The 23,788-nt window shown below is 40.8% G+C and overlaps 1 protein-coding gene across 7 annotated transcripts in view; it reads right to left on the bottom strand.

The window, feature by feature from the left end:
- arhgef11 (Rho guanine nucleotide exchange factor (GEF) 11) overlaps positions 1-23,788 on the bottom strand; it is a 212,617-nt gene that overhangs the window by 156,178 nt on the left and 32,651 nt on the right. For 5 of the 7 annotated variants that reach the window (XR_007933657.1, XM_051919914.1, XM_028822143.2 and 2 more), the window contains 4 exons: positions 18,611-18,709; positions 15,987-16,036; positions 4,208-4,265; positions 1,790-1,974 (listed from right to left, as the gene is read on the bottom strand). Coding sequence is in view for 6 of the 7 variants with exons in the window: in XM_051919914.1 (XP_051775874.1) it covers positions 1,790-1,974; positions 4,208-4,265; positions 15,987-16,036; positions 18,611-18,709 (392 nt within the window). In the remaining variant the exon portion in view is untranslated. The remainder of the gene's footprint in view (positions 1-1,789; positions 1,975-4,207; positions 4,266-15,986; positions 16,037-18,610; positions 18,710-23,788) is intronic. The other 2 variants (XM_051919917.1, XM_051919918.1) reach the window with 1 other exon arrangement.

Genomic DNA, 23,788 nt, shown 5'->3' with positions numbered 1-23,788 from the left:
GACTTTCAGCTTTAATTCAGTGGGGTGAACAAAACAATTGCATAAAAATGTGAGTCAACTAAAGCATTTTTTTTAACACAATCCCTTCATTTCAGGGGCTCAAAAGTAATTGGACAAATTAAATAAACTGGAAATAAAATGTTCATTTCTAATACTTGGTTGAAAACCCTTTGCTGGCAATGACAGCCTGCAGTCTTGAACTCATGGACATCACCAGATGCTGGGTCCCCTCCTTTTTAATGCTCTGCCAGGCCTTTACTGCAGCGGCTTTCAGTTGCTGTTTGTTTGTGGGCCTTTCTGTGCAAAGTTTAGTCTTCAACAAGTGAAATGCATGCTCAATTGGGTTAAGATCAGGTGACTGACTTGGCCATTCAAGAATTTTCCACTTCTTTGCTTTAATAAACTCCTAGGTTGCTTTGGCTGTATGTTTTGGGTCATTGTCCATCTGTATCATGAAATGCCGCCCAATCAATTTGACTGCATTTAGCTGGATTTGAGCAGACATTATGTCTCTGAACACCTCAGAATTCATTAGGCTGCTTCTGTCCTGTGTCACATCATCAATAAACACTAGTGTCCCAGTGCCACTGGCAGCCATGCCATCACACTGCCTCCACCGTGTTTTACAGATGATGTGGTATGCTTTGGATAATGAGCTGTTCCACGCCTTCTCCATACTTTTTTCTTGCCATCATTCTGGTAGAGGTTGATCTTGGTTTCATCTGTCAAAAGAATGTTTTTCCAGAACTGGGCTGGCTTTTTTAGATGTTCTTTAGCAAAGTCCAATCTAGCCTTTCTATTCTTGAGGCTTATGAGTGGCTTGCACCTTGCAGTGCACCCTCTGTATTTACTTTCATGCAGCCTTCTCTTTATAGTAGACTTGGATATCGATACGCCTACCCCCTGGAGAGTGTTGTTCACTTGGCTGGCTGTTGTGAAGGGGTTTCTCTTCACCATGGAAATGATTCTGCGATCATCCACCACTGTTGTCTTCCGTGGACGTCCAGGTCTTTTTGCGTTGCTGAGTTCACCAGTGCTTGCTTTCTTTCTCAGGATGTACCAAACTGTAGATTTTGCCACTCGTAATATTGTAGCAATTTCTCGGATGGGTTTTTTCTGTTTTCACAGCTTAAGGATGGCTTCTTTCACCTGCATGGAGAGCTCCTTTGACCACATGTTGTCTGTTCACAGCAAAATCTTCCACATGCAAGCACCACACCTCAAATCAACTCCAGGCCTTTTATCTGCTTAATTGAAAATGACATAACAACGGACTTGCCCACACCTGCCCATGAAATAGCCTTTGAGTTAATTGTCCAATTGACTTTTGAGCTCCTGAAATAAAGGGGTTGTGTTAAAAAATGCTTTAGTTGCCTCACATTTTTATGCAATCATTTTGTTCACCCCACTGAATTAAAGCTGAAAGTCTGCACTTCAACTGCATCTGAGTTGTTTCATTTAAAATTCATTGTGGTAATGTACAGAACCAAAATTAGAAAAAAGTTGTCTCTGTCCAAATATTTATGGACCTAACTGTAAGTATGTAGAATCGTAACTGATTACAACACCCAGTTTATATAATATTCTGGGAGCCAGAAGGACAGTGCCCTGATGCACTGCTCAGCCTGACTCAAAAAACATTTCCAAAGGAGAACACTTCTAACCCTGAGAATCAATTTGACTTTTTTTCTAATTTTAGTTTAAGACTGACTAAAAAAATATGTATTCTCATACTTCATTGGCAAACACACTCAAACTACTTTAGGAGTAGCACTGGATGACTAATTACCTGTCGAGGCCTATGTACACTGACTTGGGGAACATCTGCAAAGGTTGTAGGAGTAGGTGGAGAAAGATGCAGAGAAGGAATTGCACCATTTGATCCAACCTGTTGAAGATCTAGAATAGGTGCTATGCTGGTAGAAAAGGACGAGTCCTGTGGGTCTTGCAGAGTGAGTGCAACATAGGTACCAGCTGGAAAAAAACCATACAATTTCCGTTATAAAATGCAGCCTCTTAATTTATGGATAACAGACACAATAAGTTATGAACATCTGATATAAGCCAACATGTTTAGTGTCTACAATTCTTTAGATTTCAGACATTAAATCCATCCAGGATTAATAAAAGTAATGGATGGCAACAGTCGCTACACTTTCCTACATTCAGCAGAAACTTCCCACTTCATCTAACAGCTTCAATGCTGTATATAATGTAGGTAACATTTATTTTGACTACTCCTGTTTTGTGGGATTTTAACATGGCACAGTAGCACTAGAGATATAATTTTCATGAACTGAAAGTAGAAAAATACCCATAATTAAGGGACATTTGAACAATTTTGACAAGAATGGGACATTCAGCAAAACAAGCATATTTTATTCTGTAAGCTAAATGCAGAATGTTACAACACATTTAATGACCTAAAAGTGTTATTAAATCAGTGATGGATTACAAACTGCAATAAACAATCTAACGGCAGTTGCATCTGATTGGCTAGATCTATCTGCTCTGTCATTTACTTTATTACTTCTTGTAACCAGCTAGAAACATGACCTAAATGCCCTGGCTGTAACTTCCCCAGCAGCTCTCTCATATTACCAAAGATTCATTACGTTATCCCAGTGATTTTTGCACCTTCTTCCATTAGAATTTTCCCCTTATATCTGCCTATTCATTGAGGTTTTTTGCTTCGTTTTGAGTAAAGGGTATGTAGTCTTGGTACTTGACGTTATTTTCAGTTTACGTGGTTGTCACAACATAAAATGTTACATATTAATGTAATGCATCACAGTTAATTAGGATTAGGTTTAATTAATTATTGACAGTAAAGACATACTAATACATGTTTGCATGTCAGCAAAAAAGTAATCCCACAGGGATTAAAAAAATAAAACGAAAATATACATCTGGGGACAACTTGTTAAGACACTTGTTGTGAATAGTGGTGAAATCCTCGACTGATGATGGGGCTACTCCAACAGGGTTTCTTCTTCCTAACAGTCCAACCCAATGTCTTCTATTCCATGCACTTTAAATGGCCGGGGTTGCAGTGTTCCATTTCTCCTGATGTATTAGAAAAATATCTAAAATAACTATGGATAAGCAGGGAGGGAGAGAGAAAAAGAAACTGAACAGAAGACTTGACGCTGAATAAGTACAGAAAGGAAAATTACCGTTATCAACTTCAGCTACTTGGCTCCAAGCATTTGAGAAATGCTTCTGTCTACAATATCTTACTAACATTTTGACTACTGCATTCTTTACATTTATTTAGTGTTTGTCTCGCTACTCAAAGTGCTTCAGTGAGTGGGGAACCACTTCAACCACCACTAATGTGTAGCATCCACCTGGATGATGCGACAGCAGCCATTTTTGAGCCAGTACTCTCACCACACTTTAGCTATTACGTGGTTAAGTGGTGAGAGAGGTAGCCAATTAGGAATGAGGAATGATTAGTGGGCCAGTATGACTAGGCCATGGAGGGCACGTTAGCCAGGACATCAGGATACACACTGCTCTTTATCACCACAGAGAGTCAGGACATCGGTTTTACATCTCATCCGAAAGACAGCATCATTTTCAGCACATCGTCCCCATCACTGCACTGGGATCCACATTCAGACTATGGGGTAAGCGCCCCTGCTGGCCTCACCAACACCTATTCCAGCCCTAACCCAAGTTTTTCCTAGAGTAGAATTTAGATATGCATTTTAGTCTAGGTACCGTATATACAGTACTATGTGTTAAAACACTTGCATAGCATATCTGCACTTCCTACTAGACAATAAAAGCTAATGTTTTTGAATGCCAATGAATAATCAGTTTTTACAGATATGGATTTGACTTGTATCAACTTCTGTTCATTTTTAACACATGCAGTTTTCTCTCCAGACACATAACACACATTTACATGTTTAATAGGATCTTTTTGGGAGACCTTTCAACTTTAGACAGTTGATTGTAATCAGTATGCTGTCTTGCTGGACCACACTAATGAAAGAAGCACTGGTCTTTGCAGTTCAAAATCAGCGCCCCTTCTTTGAGTGTTGCTTTGATGAGGCATAGAATTGGTTTAGAAATGTGACACTCAGTGAGCAGTGTCCTTATCCTATTTTAAGGAAAACTTACTGTTTTTTCCAGACATGTATATCATATGTCTGGAACAGTGAGAGTAACAAAAAAAGAAACATATCATGGATCATACCTTTAATAACCCGTACCATCTCTTGATGAGTCATTGAAGATACTAGTAATCCATTAACCTGTAATGAAAATAAAAGCACTTCACAAACAGCATTAATATTTGTAGAATATCCAATATTTAAAAAACGCAACTGCCACTGCTCATTACATTTAAGTAAAACTTACCATAAAACAAGGAAGATTTGGAAGCAAAGATATAAACAGAACATTAAATAAACAAATTTAAAGACATTCCCTTAATATGGCCCCTTAATGAAAACATGTTTTCAGTGCAAAACAGAAGTGCAATGAAAAACCAATCTAGGAAGTTATTGAAGTCTTTCATTTTACATTAATGCTTCATCTAGTCAATGAATTCAAATATCCTCCCACTACGAGCTTAGAAGAAACCATAAATGGAAACCATGCAGTTTAAGATAAAACATTAGGTATCACATAAACCAGCAATGGATCCAAATATAATTATAGAACAGTTGCAATTATATTTAAATTTGGCCCATATCCACTAGGATCAAGGCTATATTTTCATATGCACACTTTTGCAAAATTACTGTAATGCTCACTATTAATTATTAAGATGATTGAAAAATAGTGTACTTGTTGGTAAAGGTAACCTGAGCCATCCTGGACTGGCCTACCAAAATATTATCCAGCTCATGTTTGATGCAATATCAGGTTTTAATATAGAAGATAGACTCAAGTAAACCCTAAAGACTTAAAACTGCACTAATATAAAATAACAATCCTATAGCATATGGCTTCTTTATGTGCACTTGTAGATGTAATAGAGTGTACTATATACAGCCAGCACTTCTTCCTCAAGTGCCTCATTCAAACGCCATGCAGTAGGGTTAACTACACAGGTTTTGCTCTTCTAGGAGTCTCTTGTAAAAGGTATACTGTAATGTCAAAAAAAAAAAAAAAAAAAGCACATATTTTCAACTCCATGGTTTTACATATCAGGACATAGACAGGTCAACTAGTACTCAACTAGTCACACAATTAGGAAAATCAAACTTCAGGTAACAAACTGCAAGCAGACTTTACTTTGGTCATATACATAAACACTATTAGATTATATACACACACAAACACATACATATATACACATTTATACAAGTCTATTGTGGAATACCGGGGGTGTTCAGCTCCCCAACCCAGACACAGACAAGCACAGAGGCACAAGTCCAAAGCAACATATTAATTTCTCAGGGGAGCGCTTTTCCTTTGCTTCCCATTTCAATACAGTACATCAAGTACAAAACACTCAATGCTCAGTCCTCTTCTTCCTTCTCTTTCTCTGCCGCCTCCACTCCTCTTCCACAGAGCTTCATCCACCTTCTCCCGACTCTGGCTCCCCAAATGGAGTGAGGTGGCTCCTTTTATTCAGCACCTGTGAATGCTCCAGGTGGTTCATCAGGATTAGCTGGAATCACTCCGCGGTGTTGTAGAAATCCATTGAATGGCTTTGCAGCTCTCCCTGGCAGGCCCCATGGAACCCAACAGGTATGTATCAAACTCCAAGTCCTGGCATGCCCTGCAGGAATCCGTGGTGCCACAGCCACTCAAGAGGGCGGTCCTCTAGTGCAGTGGTCCCCAACCTTTTTGACAGCAAGGACCACTTTATTAGATGCAAATTTTTCCGGGGGGTGGAAGTTTTATACACAATTTACATAACATTTCTATTATTATTAAGTTATTAAGCAGTTCGTATATGTTTGAAACTTGAGATTTTTCTTCTTTTTTTGCATATAACAAAGACATATGCTTTGCATTTGCCATTCCAACAGATTGCACATCACAAACATCAACACTGCTATCATTTTTTCGTGTCTGCCGTTTCTATAGGAGGGTGACAATGAGTTAAATTCCAATGTATGTTTTTCAAATGTTGACAAGCAATAAGCAAAAGGTATCACTAAAAACCACAGAAAACAAAAACAGCAAAAAAAAAAAAAAAAAACAGTACGAGGAAAGTTCGAAACGTGCACAACTGAGCTGTGACCACAGATCATCTGTGGATGATTCGTTCAAGCATTTCAAGGTCACTTCGTTGTAATGAAAGCATCTGCTGAATTTATTTCGTAGTAATGCGATTTCTATAGACTCGCGTCATATGGGGAAACTGTTGGGACCATAAAAATAACTTTGTTGTAATACTCTCTCACCGCGGTCTCTCTCCTCTCTCTGTGCCGCTGCAAAGCCCCGCCCGCCAAGCATTCTGAAAAGTCTGAGTGAGTCTCTGTTGCCGGCAGTTCTCTCGCGGCCTGGCTGTCAGATGGCTGCGGCCCAGTAATGGGCCGCAGACCGGGGGTTGGGGACCCCTGCTCTAGTGTACCTGGGGAGGTAGTGCCCCGCAGATGCTCCCTCCCCTGGTCCTTCCATCCAGATGGTGCCCTGGCTGGGTAATTGCCGAGGCCACCTGTCATAATATATTTTTAAGCTTGGGTCACAAAGTTGCACAGGAAAGTACATAAGGTCTTCCAAACAGTAGAAACTGTGTTGCTGTTCTGCCAGATACAAACACAAGTCTCTTTCAGAGGCGATCCGGCCTCACAAGGAACAGCTGTCAAACTTGATGCATCGGCCCCAACTCATGTTCAAAAGAATACAAAGAGTTCTTCATCAAGGACGTACAGCGGTTCAGAGGTAGCGGCCAGAGCAGAGGGAGTCAGGGGGAAGGGAGACAGGAGAGCGAGACCTCGGGATGGCCGCGGCTTGGCCTTTTAAATGTTTGAAGTTTCACGCAAGGAGCACATCATGTAGCAAGCCTGCAGCTGATCCCGTAAAGAGGAGCTGTAAGAGTGTGTTTGTCTCCCCATTGAAAAACTGTTTAAGAGGGGGTTTCTGAAGGGCGGCCGCAGCCCCCTGCAACAGCAGTCACAATATATTTATGTGTGTATATATATCTATGGTTGAAAATAGTTTTATTGTCAAATAATGCAAAGAGTACGCGCCACATGTTTCACCCTCATTCTGGGCTCATCAGGAGTACACACTCACTGCACTCCCTCTCAGGAATCGAACCTCGGACGTCAGCACTAGAGACGAAGCACCTAATATTGCGCCACGGTGTGTGGTTCGTTCATTTCACAGCATGTAGATCAGGGTAATACAAGGGGGCTCCGCCCCCTGCTCGCTTCGCTCGCCTACCCCCAGCGTTTTGAACCCGTGCCCGCTGGGCAGCCATGTGTGAGGATTACGCACGTTTAATATGGAGCGCTCGCCCGTGTCACTCTGGGGCTCTCCACTGTTAATACGGAGCCTCCTCCGCAGGATTATGCTGTGCATAGTGGAGTACTGCGGACCCCATAGTGTTTCCCGTTTCAGTTTGTATTTCGGTCATTCGAGCTCTTGTTTTTGAAGCTTTTGAATTCCGGTCTTCATTATCTGTAACCTGTTGTCCATGTGTTTGGCCAACTCGTTTAATCTGTTCATGACGTTTTACTTTGCTTTCCACTGGAGGCAGTCTAACTTGACCCTTTTGACAACAATGTGTAAATTCATTAATTGTATTGCCAGTTGTTTCTTCAGGGAAGTTAAGTGAATGACAATGATTGCAAATGACATTCATTAATCCCAATGAATTTTCATGAATAGTGGAGTCATTATTAAACGCGTTGTCAGCCAACTGGCGGAATCGTTTAGCAGGTGTGTGTCGTTGATGTCTTTGACGTTTATCTTTTGCTTGTGCCGTTTGAGAGGCGCGTCGTTGTATGTCCAAGTATTTGGGATGTGTTGTTTTGGAGTTGTAATCGCTTTGCTTGTGTTGTGTGAGAAGCCCGTTGTAGTCGCCGGCGTTCATTGTTTTTATTGAGCCTGTCCCGTTTTTGTATCTTGGTCAGTCGAGCTCTCTCTTTTTGGAGCCTTGCCTGCTTGTTTTATGGCATTTCAGACGAGCGTTGTAGAGGTTTGCGTTCATTTATTTTGTCCCGTCGCTCCCGTTTTTGTATGTCTATGATTCAAGCTCTTTCCTTTTGAACCCGTGCCTGCTTGGCCTCAGCACTTTGAGACGCGCGCTGCATGCGTCTACGTTCATTGTGTCTGTCCATCTGGGCTCGTTTCTGTAACTGTGTTAGTTGAGCTTTGCGTTTTTGGAGCCGAGACATTTTTTCTTACGCGGTTTCAGAAGCGCGTTGTAAGCGCCGACGTTTATTGTTTTTTTTCATGCGGGTTCGTGTTTGTGGTCCTGTTACTCGAGCCGTATCGTTTTGTACCCGTGATCGTGAATTCATGACTTGTTTGTTCTTTATCGTTAGTAAAATGGATAAGTAATAAGGAGGATTGCACTCACTGTTAATATGGAGCCTTTTCTGTGGTTGTACGGTTAATAGTGCATCTCTGTAATGAGATTCACCTATGCTGTATAGTTTGAACGTGTTCAGATGACATATGTTTAATACGGACAGTTCGTTTCTTCGTATTATTACCCATCAGGTGTCGCGCCTGTATATGTATTGTAGTCCGGTCTGTTGTTGTTTATGTATGACGTCTTTTGTCGGAGTACGTTTTTTTTAGAAGTGCGTGGAATGTGCTATCTCGGGCTCGATGGGTGACCGTGTGTGGAGTCCGTAGTCTGTCCCATTTCACTTTGGGGCGTGTCTGACTCCTCTGTATTGTGTGATATGGGCGCGTTGCCTCATTTCTTATTTCTGTTAGTGGAGGGGTGCTTTGTGTCTCATTTCTTATTTATGTTAGTGTGTGAAATCCGTAGTCTGTCCCATCTCGTGTGCTATGGGCTTTGTGTGGCGCTTGCGTCTGACTCCTTGTTTTTGTGTGCTAGGGGCGCGTTGCCTCATTTTTTATTTCTGTTAGTGGAGGGGGGCTTTGTGTGTCGTGGGTCTGAATCCTCCTTGTTGTGTATGTCCCATTTCGTGTGCTATGTCCGTAGTCTGTCCCGTTTTGTGTGCAACGGGCTTTGTGTGGCGCTCGCGTCTGACTCCTTTTTTTTTGTGTGCTAGGGGTGCATTGCCTCATTTCTTATTTCTGTTAGTGGAGGGGGCTTTGTGTGTCGTGGGTCTGAATCCTCTTTTTTGTGTGCGTACCGTTTCGTGTGCTATGTGGCGCTTGCGTCTGACTCCTTTTTTTTTTGGTGTGCTAGGGGCGCGTTGCCTCATTTCTTATTTCTGTTAGTGGAGGGGGGCTTTGTGTGTCGTGGGTCTGAATCCTCTTTTTTGTGTGCGTCCCGTTTCGTGTGCTATGGGCTTCGTGTGGCGCTGTGTGCTATTGGCTTTGTGTGGCGCCTGCGCACTACGTCTTTTGCGTCCACGGCCCATGTCCCTGCGTCCATCCGGTTTACCATTCTCGTTTAGTAATATGGAGAGATATAATATATATATATATATATATACATACACACACACACATATACATACATACACACACATACTCACACATATTCAGATATGCGAGTGTAGGGCATGCCTTACAGGTACTGAATGGTTAAAAATACGGAGAAAAGTTTGAATGCAACACCAGCTTTAACCCAATTTCCATTTGCCCTAGAATGTAAGAGGACTTATCCAAGGAACGCCGATATCACTTCCACCCATCATCCTGCCTCTTCCATCTCCGCCTCCATAATGACCCCCTGACCAGAGAAGAAGTCTCATAGACTTCTGGAGCTCACAGAGGACAAACACTGCCATACTGTGTGTCAGAGCAACGCTAATGAATATTGCTTTCTTGTGTGTGTCGGGGGGGGGGAGTTGGGGGTCAGATTTTCTAGGTACATTAAATGGGGTCACTTTGGTGCCTCCAACATAGATAGATAGATACTTTATTAATCCCAAGGGGTATATCATACATAGAGTATATGGCCAAACGCTTGTGGACACCAGACCATCAAACCTATATGAGCTTGTAGGTCAACCCATTCCAAAACCATGGACATCAATATAGAGATGGTTGTGGTTATAACAACCTCCACTCTTCTAGAAAGGCTTTCGACAAGATATGGCAGTGTATTTGTGAGAATTTGTGTCCAGATTGTCAAAAGAACATTTGCAAGATCAGATACAGATGCTGGACAGAAAGACCTGGCTCTCAGTCATCATTCCAATTCTTCCCAAAGGTGTTCGATAGGCCTGAAGTCAGAGCTCTGTGCCAGACACTTGAGCTCTTCCATGTCAATATGGACCTGGCTTTGTGCACAGAGACACAGTTGTGCTGAAACAAAGAAGGGCCTTGCCTAAACTGTTCTCACAAATTTGGAAGCTCACATTATCTAAAATGACTTTGTATGCTGTAGCATGCAGTGGGCTGGCACCCTGCCCGGGGTCTGTTTCCTGCCTTGTGCCCTGTGTTGGCTGGGACTGGCTCCAGCAGACCCCCGTGACCCTGTAGTTAGGATATAGTGGGTTGGATAATGGATGGATGGATGCTGTAGCATTAACAGTACTCTTCACTGGAGCCAAGGGGTCTAACCCAAATCCTGAAAAACAGCCCCAGACCATTATCCTCCTTACCCAACATCACAGTAGGCACTATGCAGTCAGTCCAGAATGCACAGTTATCCTGGAATCCACCAAACCCAAATTTGACCATCAGACTGCCAGATAGCGAAGTGTGATTCATCACTGTAGAGAACACATTTCCATTGCTACAGAGTGCAATGGCATTACACCAATCCAGCCATCGCTTGGCACTGTGCATAGTGATCTTAGTCTTGTGTTTAACTGCTTGGCCATGGAAACCTATTTCATAAAGCTCTCATAGTACAGTTCTAGTGCAGATGCTGCTTCCTGAGGCAGTTTCGTAATCTGTTATGAGTGATGCATCAGAGGATAGGCAATTTTTATATGCTATGTGCTTCAGCACTTGGTGGCATGCTCTGCAAATTCCAATTTGTGGCTGAGATATTGTTGCTCCTCAACAATTCCACTTTACAATAACAGCGCTTACCACTGACTAGGGCTGATCTAGCAGAGCATAAATTTTTCAGACTGACTTGTGACAAAGTTGGCATCCTATGACAGTACCACGTTTTAAGTCACTGAGCTCATCAGTACAGCCCATTCTACTGCACTACAAATGTAATACTGTGCAACCTGAGCCACTTTATGACCCACTTGCACTGTATGTACATGTACATTGTAGTTATGCTTTCAAATTGAATATTTTTCATTGTATTTTAAAAATATTTTTTAATCATTTTAAAGGAAAATAAGTTTATGGAGTAATTGAATATTGAATCCCATTGTACCACGTAATGACAATAAATGAATTTAATTAAATTCAATAGAAAAGAGTGTGTATTTACAGATGATGAGGACTGGCTTCTAAGTCAATTCAGATTTCCAAGAGCTATCCTCTTGGAGCTATGTGCTGTTAAAATACTAGGATTTATACTTAATATCATATAAATGATGCAATGCAATAAAGAATGTATACTGCATTTTACAAATAAATTGTTAACTTTATTTAAATAATGTATACTGTTAGTAATTAAACATGTGGGGGCACGGTGGCGCAGCGGTAGCGATGGGCTCACACCCTGTCCAGGGATTGTTCCTGCCTTGCGCCCTATGCTTGCTGGGACTGGCATGACTCTGGATGGAGGGATGGATGGATGGATGGAAGGAATAATTAAACCTTATTAATGAAGATTTTTCAGTTCTCCTTAAAAGTTTTGAAGAAACAGTGTTCTAAGCTTGCAGCAGGTTTTTCTATTTATTACAGACACTTATTACTGTGCGGCGATTGGTTACATGGAGAAAGAAAACAGAAGGACAGGAACTGGAGGTTGGTACATTTGACAGACAGTATTGCTGCAATAAATGATTCCATCCAGGGTCACACGTGTCACAGCAGGCATCTTGCGGGAGGCAGGAACAATCCCTGGATGAGGCGCCAGCTCATCGCTACTGCTGCGCCACAGTGCCCCCAAATGTTTAATACATGCTTTAATACATTTCATCATGAAAATGATATCAAGTATACATCTTAGTACAGTAATCCCTCCTCCATCGCGGGGGCTGCGTTCCAGAGTCACCCGCAAAATAAGAAAATCCGCGAAGTAGAAACCATATGTTTATATGGTTATTTTTATATTGTCATGCTTGGGTCACAGATTTGCGCAGAAACACAGGAGGTTGTAGAGAGACATGAACTTTATTCAAACACTGCAAACAAACATTTGTCTCTTTTTCAAAAGTTTAAACTGTGCTCCATGACAAGACAGAGATGACAGTTCCGTCTCACAATTAAAAGAATGCAAACATATCTTCCTCTTCAAAGGAGTGCTTGTCAGGAGCAGTGACTGTCACAGAGATAGAGAGAAAAGCAAACAGATCAATAGGGCTGTTTTCTTTTAAGTATGTGAAGCACCGCGGCACAAAGCTGTTGAAGGCGGCAGCTCACACCCCCTCCGCCAGGAGCAGACAAAGTGAGACAGAGTTTGTTTTTCAATCAAAAATCAATACGTGCCCTTCGAGCTTTTAAGTATGCGAAGCTCCGTGCAGCATGTCGTTTCAGGAAGCAGCTGCACAAAAGATCACAATGTGAAGATAATCTTTCAGCATTTTTAGACGAGCGTCCGTATCATCTAGGTGTGCGAACAGCCCCCCTGCTCAATCCCCCTACGTCAGGATCAGAGAAAGTCAGCGCAAAAGAAAGAGAAAAGTAAGCTGGGTAGCTTCTCAGCCATCTGGCAATAGCGTCCCTTGTATGAAATCAACTGGGCAAACCAACTGAGGAAGCATGTACCAGAAATTAAAAGACCCATTGTCCGCAGAAACCCGCGAAGCAGCGAAAAATCCGCGATATATATTTAAATATGCTTACATATAAAATCCGCGATGGAGTGAAGCCGCGAAAGGCGAAGCGCGATATAGCGAGGGATTACTGTATTCCAAAATGTTCAGAGACCTGTAATATCATAAATGTAATGTATTCTGTGTGACGATCACTGTCTGCACACTCCTGTCTGTGAGAAAGACCATTTAAGAAACACGTAGCAATTAACGACTGGGTCAGGGAATACATAGAATAAGAAGTATTCAATGTGCTATTATAGTTACGATAGAATTTAAGAAACTCTAGTAAATTAAATATCGATTTTAAGATCAAGTTTATTACTTTAATGACAAAATAAACTATAAGATTAAAGTGCTAATTTCGAAATTAAAGTCGACATTGGACCACTTCAGCTACTTGGCTCCATACATTTCAGAATTGCGTCTGTCTACAATATCTTACTACCATTTTGCCTACTGATTCAACTATTTAGCATAACATGAACAAATAATAATAATATTATTATTATTTACATTTATATAGCGCTTTTCTCACTACTCACAGCACTTCAGTGAATGGGGACTTGTCACTTTAACCACCATTAATGTGTTGCATCCACCTGAATGATGTGACGGCAGCCATTTTTGAGCCAGTATGCTTAACACACATTAGCTATTACGTGGTTAAGAGGTGAGAGAGAGAGATAAACAATTAGAAACTGGGGATTAGTGGGCCAGAATGACTAGGCCATGATGGGCAAGTTAGCCTGGACATGAGGATACACCCTGCTCTTTACAAAGGATGGCCAAGGATCTTTTATGAACACAGAGCGTCAGGACCTTGGTTTTATAGTATTCCAAGTGTGGAAAAATAGTTGGCCACAGTTTTTCCAAGAAGCAGGAATGCCTTATTACCTTCAACTTAGACCGATTACTAGGATGTTCTGTCTCCAACTGTTGGTCCTCTAATTTAGTGAATCTGGAAGAAACTGCAGTTAGCGGGTAATCAACGGACTTTATTTTCACAGCTTTCAATTTTACACACAAGTTACCCCAAATTCTTTGATTTTTATTTATATATTTACCTCAGTTATGCCGATTCAAGAAGACCTCACAATTCTTTGTAGGTTTTACATGCAATAAGCAATTCGGCATGAAGAGCTTTTTCTACTGAGCTAGATGCATCTTCGGGAGATCTCCATCCAGTTGGCATGTAAGGTGAATTATTTCAAACAATTTTTTGCAGTTCTAGGAGAGTTAAGCCTTAGGGGAGTGCAAGAGTACAACAGTAGGTACTCTAACATTTGTTCATTGAGCAAGAAGGATTAAGTTATCGCCAAAATCGTGGCATAAAACCTAAAATGATATTAGCATCCTTAACACTTTGAACGTGAGGTACGAGTTAAGTCATACAATATCTCATTGAGTCTGCCAAAACGAAAGAATTTGCTTCTCAGTATATAGCCACTATAGACACAGCCAGCCTGCGGGTAACAACTGCAGTGTCATCAGTAAGGACCGTTCCATCAGTTGCCCTAACTGTGACTCTCCAAGGAACAGATTTGGATGTGTGTAATGCTTTGATTCCTCTGTAAGCAGGACGTGGGTCGCTAGACCACAGATGGTGTGTCACTTGCTCACAGATTCCTCTAACAAACGCCTCCTTATCTGCCCTTAGAGCCCTCGCATCCGTCTTTCTCAGTTCCCAGTACATACCAGAGTTGCCTTTGAGCCGTACACTGCAACTCCTATAGATGATATCCAGGGTGCCCTGCGAGATGAAACACCTCCTTCTGAGAACACCAGTAACACCACAACAACCGTCAGCAACCTTCAGGGTCTTGTCACGGAAGGTCTCCCATATCACATTAGGATCGGCAGTCATACCCAAATCTACAAGTTCCTCACACAAACTGCGTGCAAACCCATTAGAAACAGTCTGATCTTGGAGTTGGGCCAAGTCCAGGCTCATTTTACTAGTAGGTGGTAGCTGGATCCAAAGAGTAGCAACAACAAGTCTGTGATCAGAATTCACAAACTGAGCACTTCTGTAGACCCAGCAGTTTTGCAAGAGCCTCCAGCGTCTGCCCACGAGGATGTGATCGATCTCCTTAGCCGCATCACCAGTATTGGAGTACCAAGTCCAACGATGCAGTTCTGGGCGCTGGAACCAGGATCCAGTAATTCGCAGCCCCTGACCTTTTGCAAAGTCAAGGAACATGGAGCCACTTTCACCACGGTCACCGGACCCATGGGGACAGAGACAATCCTCATAGCCAGCCCTGTCAATGCCAGTGGCTGCATTGAACCCACCCATGACCAGAGGAGTGTCACCTCGTGGGCACCCAACAACCACTAAGCGAAGATGCAAATAAAATGTCTCCCTCCCCGAGACATCACTCACCACGGTCGGAGCATACACTGAGACAACAGACAAGGCACCCAGGGAGTGCCATAATCTGAATCTCATAAAACTCTAGTTGAAAGGAGTGACATCGGACACCATCGGAAGAAGTCAATCCGCTACAGCAACAGCTACTCCCCAAGTATGACAGCCATCAGACCGACCAGACCAAAAAAAGGTGTATCCACCTACAGAGATCTAGCCAGTTCCCAGTCTGCGCACCTCAGAGAGTGCCGCCACTGAAATGCAGAGTTTACACAGCTCCTCCAACAGCAGAGAAAGATGATCATCTTGCCGAAGATCAAGAGGTTCCATGCGCCCACCCGTATGGGCCGCCTCAAATTGGGACCTGAGTGCCGCCGTGCAGCGGGCGACACCTCAGCACCACACCAATTCCAATCCTCAACAGACCTGACCCTATTGACTCTCCAATGGTTTCGACTCTTCCCGAGGGCTTTCCCCCATCCCCTTCATGATGCGAGCAGCCTTCCTATAGGCGGCTGCAGCAGACCTACTCACGTGGAGAGCAAAAAGGAGTCTTTTCTGTTGTCTTGGAGCTTTGTTTGGAGTGCCAATTATTGAATGACTCTACAAATATTGTAATTATCTTTCTCAAAGTAAAAGATGCACATAACAATTACCTTAATTATTCTGTCGCCTTCATGGACTCCAGCTTTCATTGCTGCTCCACCTGTTAAAATATTAAACAAAAGTATAGACACACACAAAAAAACAAAATGTAAAAATAGTGCAAAGTCAATAGTGCAAGTCTAAAAATAAAAAAAATACTTATTTCTCAAACAAAATTAAAAAAAAGCTTAAAATTACAAATTGTTGTGTAAAAATGTTTTATAAATAAATATATTTTTAAAAATTAGTGAAGAGGACATGCATGTGATGGGTGTAACTGAGCAAGATGCAGAGGTCAGGAAAATATGGAAAAAGATGATCCGCTGTGGCAACTCCTAATGGGAGTATCTCGGAAGTTCCATCAGTCTCACAATATTCTGCCTTCTCCTTTAGGGCTTTACTGTCTTCAGATAGTGACCTTGACACAGCGCAGGGGTTAGTGTGAATTAACGATTATTTGAACAATGGGCTTCTAAAAGGATTTTCAATGTCCCGTTGGTCTAAGGGGGTGTGCAATACAAAAATCCCTTTACAGAACAGCGCTATCAGGACAGGTTTGTAAGGGTTCAGGTAGCCAGTTAGTGCCTAATGGCCATAAAACGGACATAGCCTGTTAAAGCACAACCTAGAAGAAGAAAAAAAAACACAAAACAAAAACAAAAAACAAGCCACATAGGGTTGTATTATCTCCAAAAGTGTTGTGGATCAAGTGAAATAAGATGGATCCAGATCTAGATCTGTTAGACTTAGGCAATGGCAACAGACCCCTGGTATATAAAGCTTGTACAGGAGGTCTGGAAATACTGAGTGGATACAGTCGCACTCACTTCAATTTGCCCAGGAACCAGGCATCACAGTTGAGTTACTACTCTCTCTCCCATTAGTTTGTGGTAGTATACAAGAATGTAGCCTTGATGTCACTTTAAATTGCAGAGAGGAAAGCTGTTTTCATTTATGCATCCATAAACTTACAGGAATTCAGCTTGCAGAGTCAGTGCATATGGTAGTCAAGAGTACTGCCTACCTAGAGGTGTTAATGCTCACGTGGGGAATTAGGAAAATACCTAAGGTGAAGGGGGGGCCAGAAATTAGGATTTAGTGCACTGGGCAAAAGGCTTACTTGCTCTGAAGTAACAAAGCGAATGGTTATTGGATGTGCGTGATAGTCATTGATTGTCCATAACAAATACCATTTTCAAACAAGGCTGCTCATAAATACTGTACAAGGGAGGACCCAAAAATTCCCCAGAATTGTTAAAAACAATTATACAACTTACAGCAATTTAGTCACTGTCAAAATGCTCCCTTTGATATACAATATACAAACAGCAAATTGTCTTTTCTTTGGTCTCAATTTTACTTCAAGAATAAAAAAAAACATCACAGGCCGTGAGATCTGGAGAATATAAGGGAAGTGTGAAGCAACCACCACGTTGTTTAAATTTGAAAACTCTTTGGCCGACAATGTGGTGAAAGCAGGTGCACTGCAATGGTGCAAAATGCAGTTTTGGTTGCGCCACTGCTCCCAATGTTTATACCTGATGCTTTGTTCACAGGGAAACTCTTAATTAAAAAGACCCTTAATGTTGAAATGGCAATTCACCATTGTCTTGATGTTCGAAATGACCTGATGTGCTTTTTTTGGTTTGAGGGAAAAAAATAAAAAATAAAAGCGAACCGACTGTAGAATAAATATCAGAAATACATAGTGGTATAGTCGATAACCCTACTCCTGTGCTACTGACTGATTCCAGGAATTTTTGGGTCTCCCCTACCAGCGTTTCCCTGGACCAAAAGTTAAGCCCCAATTTTGTAATAATTTCATCTATCTGATTTGAGGCCTGACTGAGTTTTAATGAAGTACTAAAGGGACAAAAAGATGGAAGCTACAGCAAAAACTTGCCAAGTCCTTTTAGTGGGAGTAGTTTGGCAAGACCTCAGAGAATACATCTTGGACAACCTCAAGCATCAGGATTTGTTTTTTTATACCCTTCAGAATTCAATTTTTTACTTATTTTATTAATATTTTTAAAGTAAGTTTATTCATGTTACTGCAGTCTCATTCTGCATTTTGTTTCAAACCCCCCGACCCCACAGGTGCTGTCATTTTCTGTATCTTTCCACGGCTGCAGATCTGCCTATTGCTGGTCATTGTTGTATTACGTCATCACTCTCTGTGTATGTTTCTAGATAATAATAATAATAAAACAAGTTCTTCTGTGTGAGTTATTTTTAAAACCTTTTCCTTCTGTGAAAGAACATCAAGGGGGTTTGAAAAAGCATTTCATGATTCAGCAGAGGTCATGAAGGATATTCAGCAAGATTTGGGTTTGACAAGTGGAACAACCACTTTGAGAAACCATTTGACACTGTGGCTCGGCCCTCCTCTGTAGAGACAGAGTCAAAAACGTTAGAAAGGAGTGAGCACAATTTCTGTGGTGGAGGTCATTTCAGCGATTTCAAAAATGTGTAGTGTTAACACTGATGTGACTGATGTGTTTTAGCCAAAAGTCCACTGAGTAATTGTGTAGATTAAGATGGTGTTTGGCTGTTAAATCAATAGTATCTCCTAATAAGTTCTACAACGGAAAAAACAATTCAGTCAAAATTGATCACCAATGAAAATTTTACACACCAGGCCTTACATGCTGAACAAGTACTCTCCGATCTCCACACACAGTGAAACCAAATCCTTGCTGATCCCTTTGGATGATCACGCATCTTTGCATAAATCCTGCAAAAGAAAAGACAAATAATGCTATTCCAAAAACATTACACTCTGAAATGACCAATTACAGTTTAATGAACAGCTGTTTACTTTAAAATGTTTCTATAGTGCAAGGCAGAGAACATCATCAGTGTTTTAGTAAATACAAAAAAGTATTACTTCCAAGTTTCTAAAACCAGCTTTTGTCTCCAACATTTTCATTCAGGGAGGCATGTATAAAACAATTCTCTTATTTAGCACCCGTTTTCACAACATTTACTGGATTCTAACTCTAAAGCACACATTACATTAACAATCTAGTTAATCAAGGTCAGTGTCACAGGTGTTAGAGCCCAAGCTGTCAGAATTAAGTTTAAGGCAGGAATAAATTCTGGACAAGTCTATCAAAGGGTATACTCATCCACACACCACCATAATAAAAATAAATACTGTATAAAAAATTTCAGAGGAAACATAAGTGACATCATGTTGGCATTCAAGACGTTTCCAATTTTGGAACATTTTGGATTAGGAATACTCATCCCGAATTAGGCATTCTTAAAACACAACAAAAGAAATTAAAATCAGTGCACAAAATACATAGGTTTTATATGTAGATTATTGCAAGCTTTTCCTTTTTTTGGTTTAACAATCTCTAACATTAACAAAAATATTTGCACTACAGTAACATAGGATGTGTCGCATGCCAATTAGCACATGCAAGTAAGAATTTCATTGTACTCTGTACATGTGGCAATAATGGTCTTATAAACTTATAAAATTTATAATAAAGTGTTTCTGTAGTGAAAAATCATGAAAACTTCAATGCATCTTTTTAACTTCTGTATTTACACTGGGAATTGCTCCAACAACAGATATGCGTTTATTTCTTGCTTGAATGCTCTACTGGCAAGTTACATGTGTGTCCTGACTGGATCTATGAAGAACTATAAAAATAAGGATGTCAACAGTCTGTATGTAGCTGAGACTTATGCACTGTGACATTATCTCCTGCAGTTGAAAACACTCACTCGCTGGGTACATACAGTACATAGCCAGGACACAACAAGCTGCTTTCTCTCTTCTTCCATGCTAGAGGACTGCTGTTAAAAGCAAAGAAAGATGTATTTCTGTATAATTCCTCCTTGTTGTAATCTACCCCTATTTCTCATTTTATACAAGTAAAAGGTATACTAATTTCTCGAGCACTCTTACTCACATCTGCAGTAACTGCATCTTGCTGGTCCCAGTTAAACACACAAGAATATCATGAGAACCTTTCCAACATGATGATAATCTTATGCCTTAGCAATCCCAATCAATTTGAAAACCCGCCTATGAATGCAGTGGAGCATTTATGAGACAGTCTTTTGTTACACGGGGTTAACCAAAATGTATATGAGAAACTTAACCTGTGGTCCCAGTCCACTTTCAGGTACAGCAATGCTCGTGATTTGTGTCAATAACTTTCATATCATTATACAGATGGTGAATAACGGTTCAGGCAAACTGCAGTCAGTTTGGCGTGTTATAGCTTTAGTTATAATTATACTGTAGATTTTTAATCAGCGTCTGTATTTATTTATCAAGTGCCTTAAAGTAGGACAACAATCCTAATTAGCTCAAAACTCTCAGACTGATGCGAATTTGGTCCTACTTTTAGAAGTAACAGTTAAAACATTTTATAAATTCTCCTAATTTAAGAAACTACTCCCAACTTCACCATGATTTAGGTTAGCTCATGAACTGTCCTAACTTGCTATCAGGTAATATGCAGAATATACATTTGCTCGCCACTCCACGTGAGGTAAAGTGAAAGCAAGGTGCATTCATGCAAATCAGCATGTACTGTACATAAAGCTCAATGCCCCAAGTGTGGATGAGCACAAATATACAACTTATAAGTGATATCACGATATCAACTCACAGGTGCCCATGGATTTAAAACTATATTGCAGTAGCCAGCATATTAACCCAAAGATCAGCAGGGTGGGATGGTTGATTGAGAGCAGAATGTCACACAGTCAAGCAGAGATCCGTGTTTTTTCTGTTTATATTTTGTATTGTCCCCCTTGGAGTGCAAAAAGAAACTGGAGCAATTTGCTTTGGCACACTGCTGTATATCCAATTCCCCAAGTAGCCCTGTGGAAAATTCTCCCAGGCACCTTGCAATATCTTGCTTTTCTTCTTTTGCATTTTGATCTTTTCAACATCCAAATGTTCCCAAATGGCTCCAATCTAATACTGTCAGAATTTCACCTGTAGATTTCGGGTCCAAATAGGACTTACATATGTGTGCAGTGTATGTGTTATGTCAAAATGAAATACTTTTGGAAATAAGCCATTTGCCCTAAAGTACAGAATGATAAATCAAAAATTAAGCACTCATCGTTAAATCAATTTTTTTTTATAAGATTTCCAAAACCACTGGCTGAAAATAACCCTCAAACAATGACAGAGCTGCAAGACATGCATCAACGTAGTTCTCGCCAACTCTTCTTTTGATCTGTTGGCATCCTTGAGAACCAATCAATTGCCAATTTGGACACATGGTTCCAAGAGTAAAATTATGCCAGATCAATATACAGAAAACAACACAGATTTCCATACAAGACTGGTCGAGGCCTAGGTTAACAACGACTGCCATCAGTACTGTTAGCCAACAGGTTGCTGGAGGCAATTGCTGGCTGAAGGAGATGAAGAGGGGGAAAGTGTGTCTGTAGGAAGGTTAGGAGAGTGGAAATGAGAATAGGAACTTTGAATTTTAGCATTATGGCTGGTAAAGTGAGAGAGTTAGCCGATATGATGGAGAGAAGGAATATAAAGGGTTGATATATTAGGCTTGTAAGAGACCAGATGGAAGGGGAGTAAGGTCAAGTGTATCAGTATCAGGTTCAAATTGTTCTACCATGGTGTAGATGGGAGGAGAAATGGAGTAGGGGTTATCCTGAAGGAACAGTATGTCAAGAGTGTTTTGGAGGGGAAAAGAGGTTTGAACAGAGCGTTGATTATGAAGCTGGAAACTGAAGGTGTGATGATGAATGTTATTAGTGCATATGCCCCCCAAGTTGGGTGTGCAAAGGATGAGAAAGAAGATTTCTGGAGTGAGTTGGATGAAGTGGTGGAGAGTGTAGCCAAGGGAGAGAGACTGGTAATTGGAGCGGATTTCAATGGACATGTTGGTGAAGGGAACTGAAGGGGTTGAGGAAGTGATGGGTAGGTATGGTGTCAAATAGAAGGTCAGATGGTAGTGGATTTTATGAAAACGATGGGAATGGCTGTGGTGAATACATATTTTAAGAAAAGGGAAGAACATAGGGTGACGTACAAGGGTGGAGGAAGATGCATACAGGTAGATTATATCCTATGCAGGAGTGTCAATCTGAAGGAGGTTGTAAACTGCAAAGTGGTGGCAGGGGAAAGCATAGTTAGGCAGTATAGGATGGTTGGATTGATGGATGAGGTTGGATGATGTGAAAATAGCAAACCAAGAAGTGCAACTGATTCACAAGAAGGAAGTAAGGAGAGCTATAAAGAGGATGAAGAATGGAAAGGCCACTGGTCCAGATGACATACCTGTGGAAGCATAAATATGTTTAGGTGAGATGGCAGGGGAGTTTTTAACCAGATTGTTTAATGCAATATTGGAAAGTGAGAGGATGCCTGTGGAGTGGAGAAGAAGTGTACTGGTACCAATTTTTAATAATAAGGGGGATCAAACTCATGAGCCACAGCATGAAGTTATGGGAAGAGTAATGGAAGCTAGGTTAAGAAGGGAGGTGATAATTAGTGAGCAGCAATATGGTTTCATGTCAGGGAAGAGCACTACAGATGCAATGTTTACTCTGAGGGTGTTGATGGAGAAGTACTGAGAAGCCCAAAAGGGAGTTGAATTGTGTCTTCATGTACCTGGAGAAAGCATATGACAGGGTGTCAAGAGAAGAGTTGTGATATTGTATGAGGAATTCGGAAATACCAGAGAAGTATGTGAGAGTAGTACAGATATGTACGGGGGAAGTGAGACATTGGCGAGATCTGCAGTAGGGGTGAAGGATGCATTTAAAGTTGAGGTGTGATTATTTCAGGGATCGGCTCTGAGCCCTTTCTTATTTGCAATGGTGATGGACAGGTTGATAGAGTAGATAAGACCGGAGTCTCTACAAGACTTTTTTTAAGCTGCAACATGCCCTAGAAGACCATTACGTTTAAGACTTTTGTTTGCTTTAGTGTCAGATGACTGAGGAAGCACTAAATCGGATTTCCTTCTGGCCCTTAATGAAATAATCTTTATGGGTCTTCCACCAGGGTTTTAACTTCAACAGGTTTCTTCAAATTTCGTTATGACAGCTTGAGCACCCACCTCTTCAAAATACAAACTGATATTCTATTGCTAGCTATCAATAGCACTGTTGACAGGAGAACTAGGATGACTTCATAGTGTGTTTACTTGGCCATTTTAAACCTCTTCCTTGGGACATTTCAGAATTTGCGGTCACCATCCAATAGATTCATTTATTTGTTAGACTGCACCACTAGCACCTTTGACATGAATAATTATTATATGGCTAATATGAGTCACTTATCGGTGGAAATTTACAAATATGAAATGGCTATTTTGGCTGGTGTTGTTCCTGCCATCTCAAAAAACATCAGTAGGTTTTCGAAAAACATAAGAAATTATTGGTTTTTTTTGTTGCATCAAGGTTTATTTGTATTTCATTCTGTTGTAATGCAAGGCTTTTGCAATGTAATAAACACTTGCTGCACAGATTAATCAGATTTAAAAATAATTTTCTTGAATGGCCTATGACTTTTGCACAGTACTTTACATGCATATGCAATTTAGTCTGTGGAAACCAATAAAGTCAATTACTGTGAATATAATTTCAGAACATTATTTCACTTTATTGCTGCTTTTATTAGTTTCCCATAACTGAATAGCATGCTTTAATATTCTGGAAATACACTGTTAAAAAAGACTAAACAAATTACACTAGGCCTCTACAGCTTGTGCAAGACAGCTTTAAATTACAAAAGCTCTTATGAAGAATAGTTTTAAAAGCTACTGTTCATTTTGTCAATTAATGAAAATGCAATACCCACCCT

The sequence above is a fragment of the Erpetoichthys calabaricus genome, chromosome 16 (assembly GCF_900747795.2).
Source record: "Erpetoichthys calabaricus chromosome 16, fErpCal1.3, whole genome shotgun sequence".
Taxonomy (NCBI): Eukaryota; Metazoa; Chordata; class Cladistia; order Polypteriformes; family Polypteridae; genus Erpetoichthys; species Erpetoichthys calabaricus.
The sequence above is the reverse complement of the archived record's forward strand: the minus strand, read 5'-3'. Positions and strand labels throughout refer to the sequence as shown.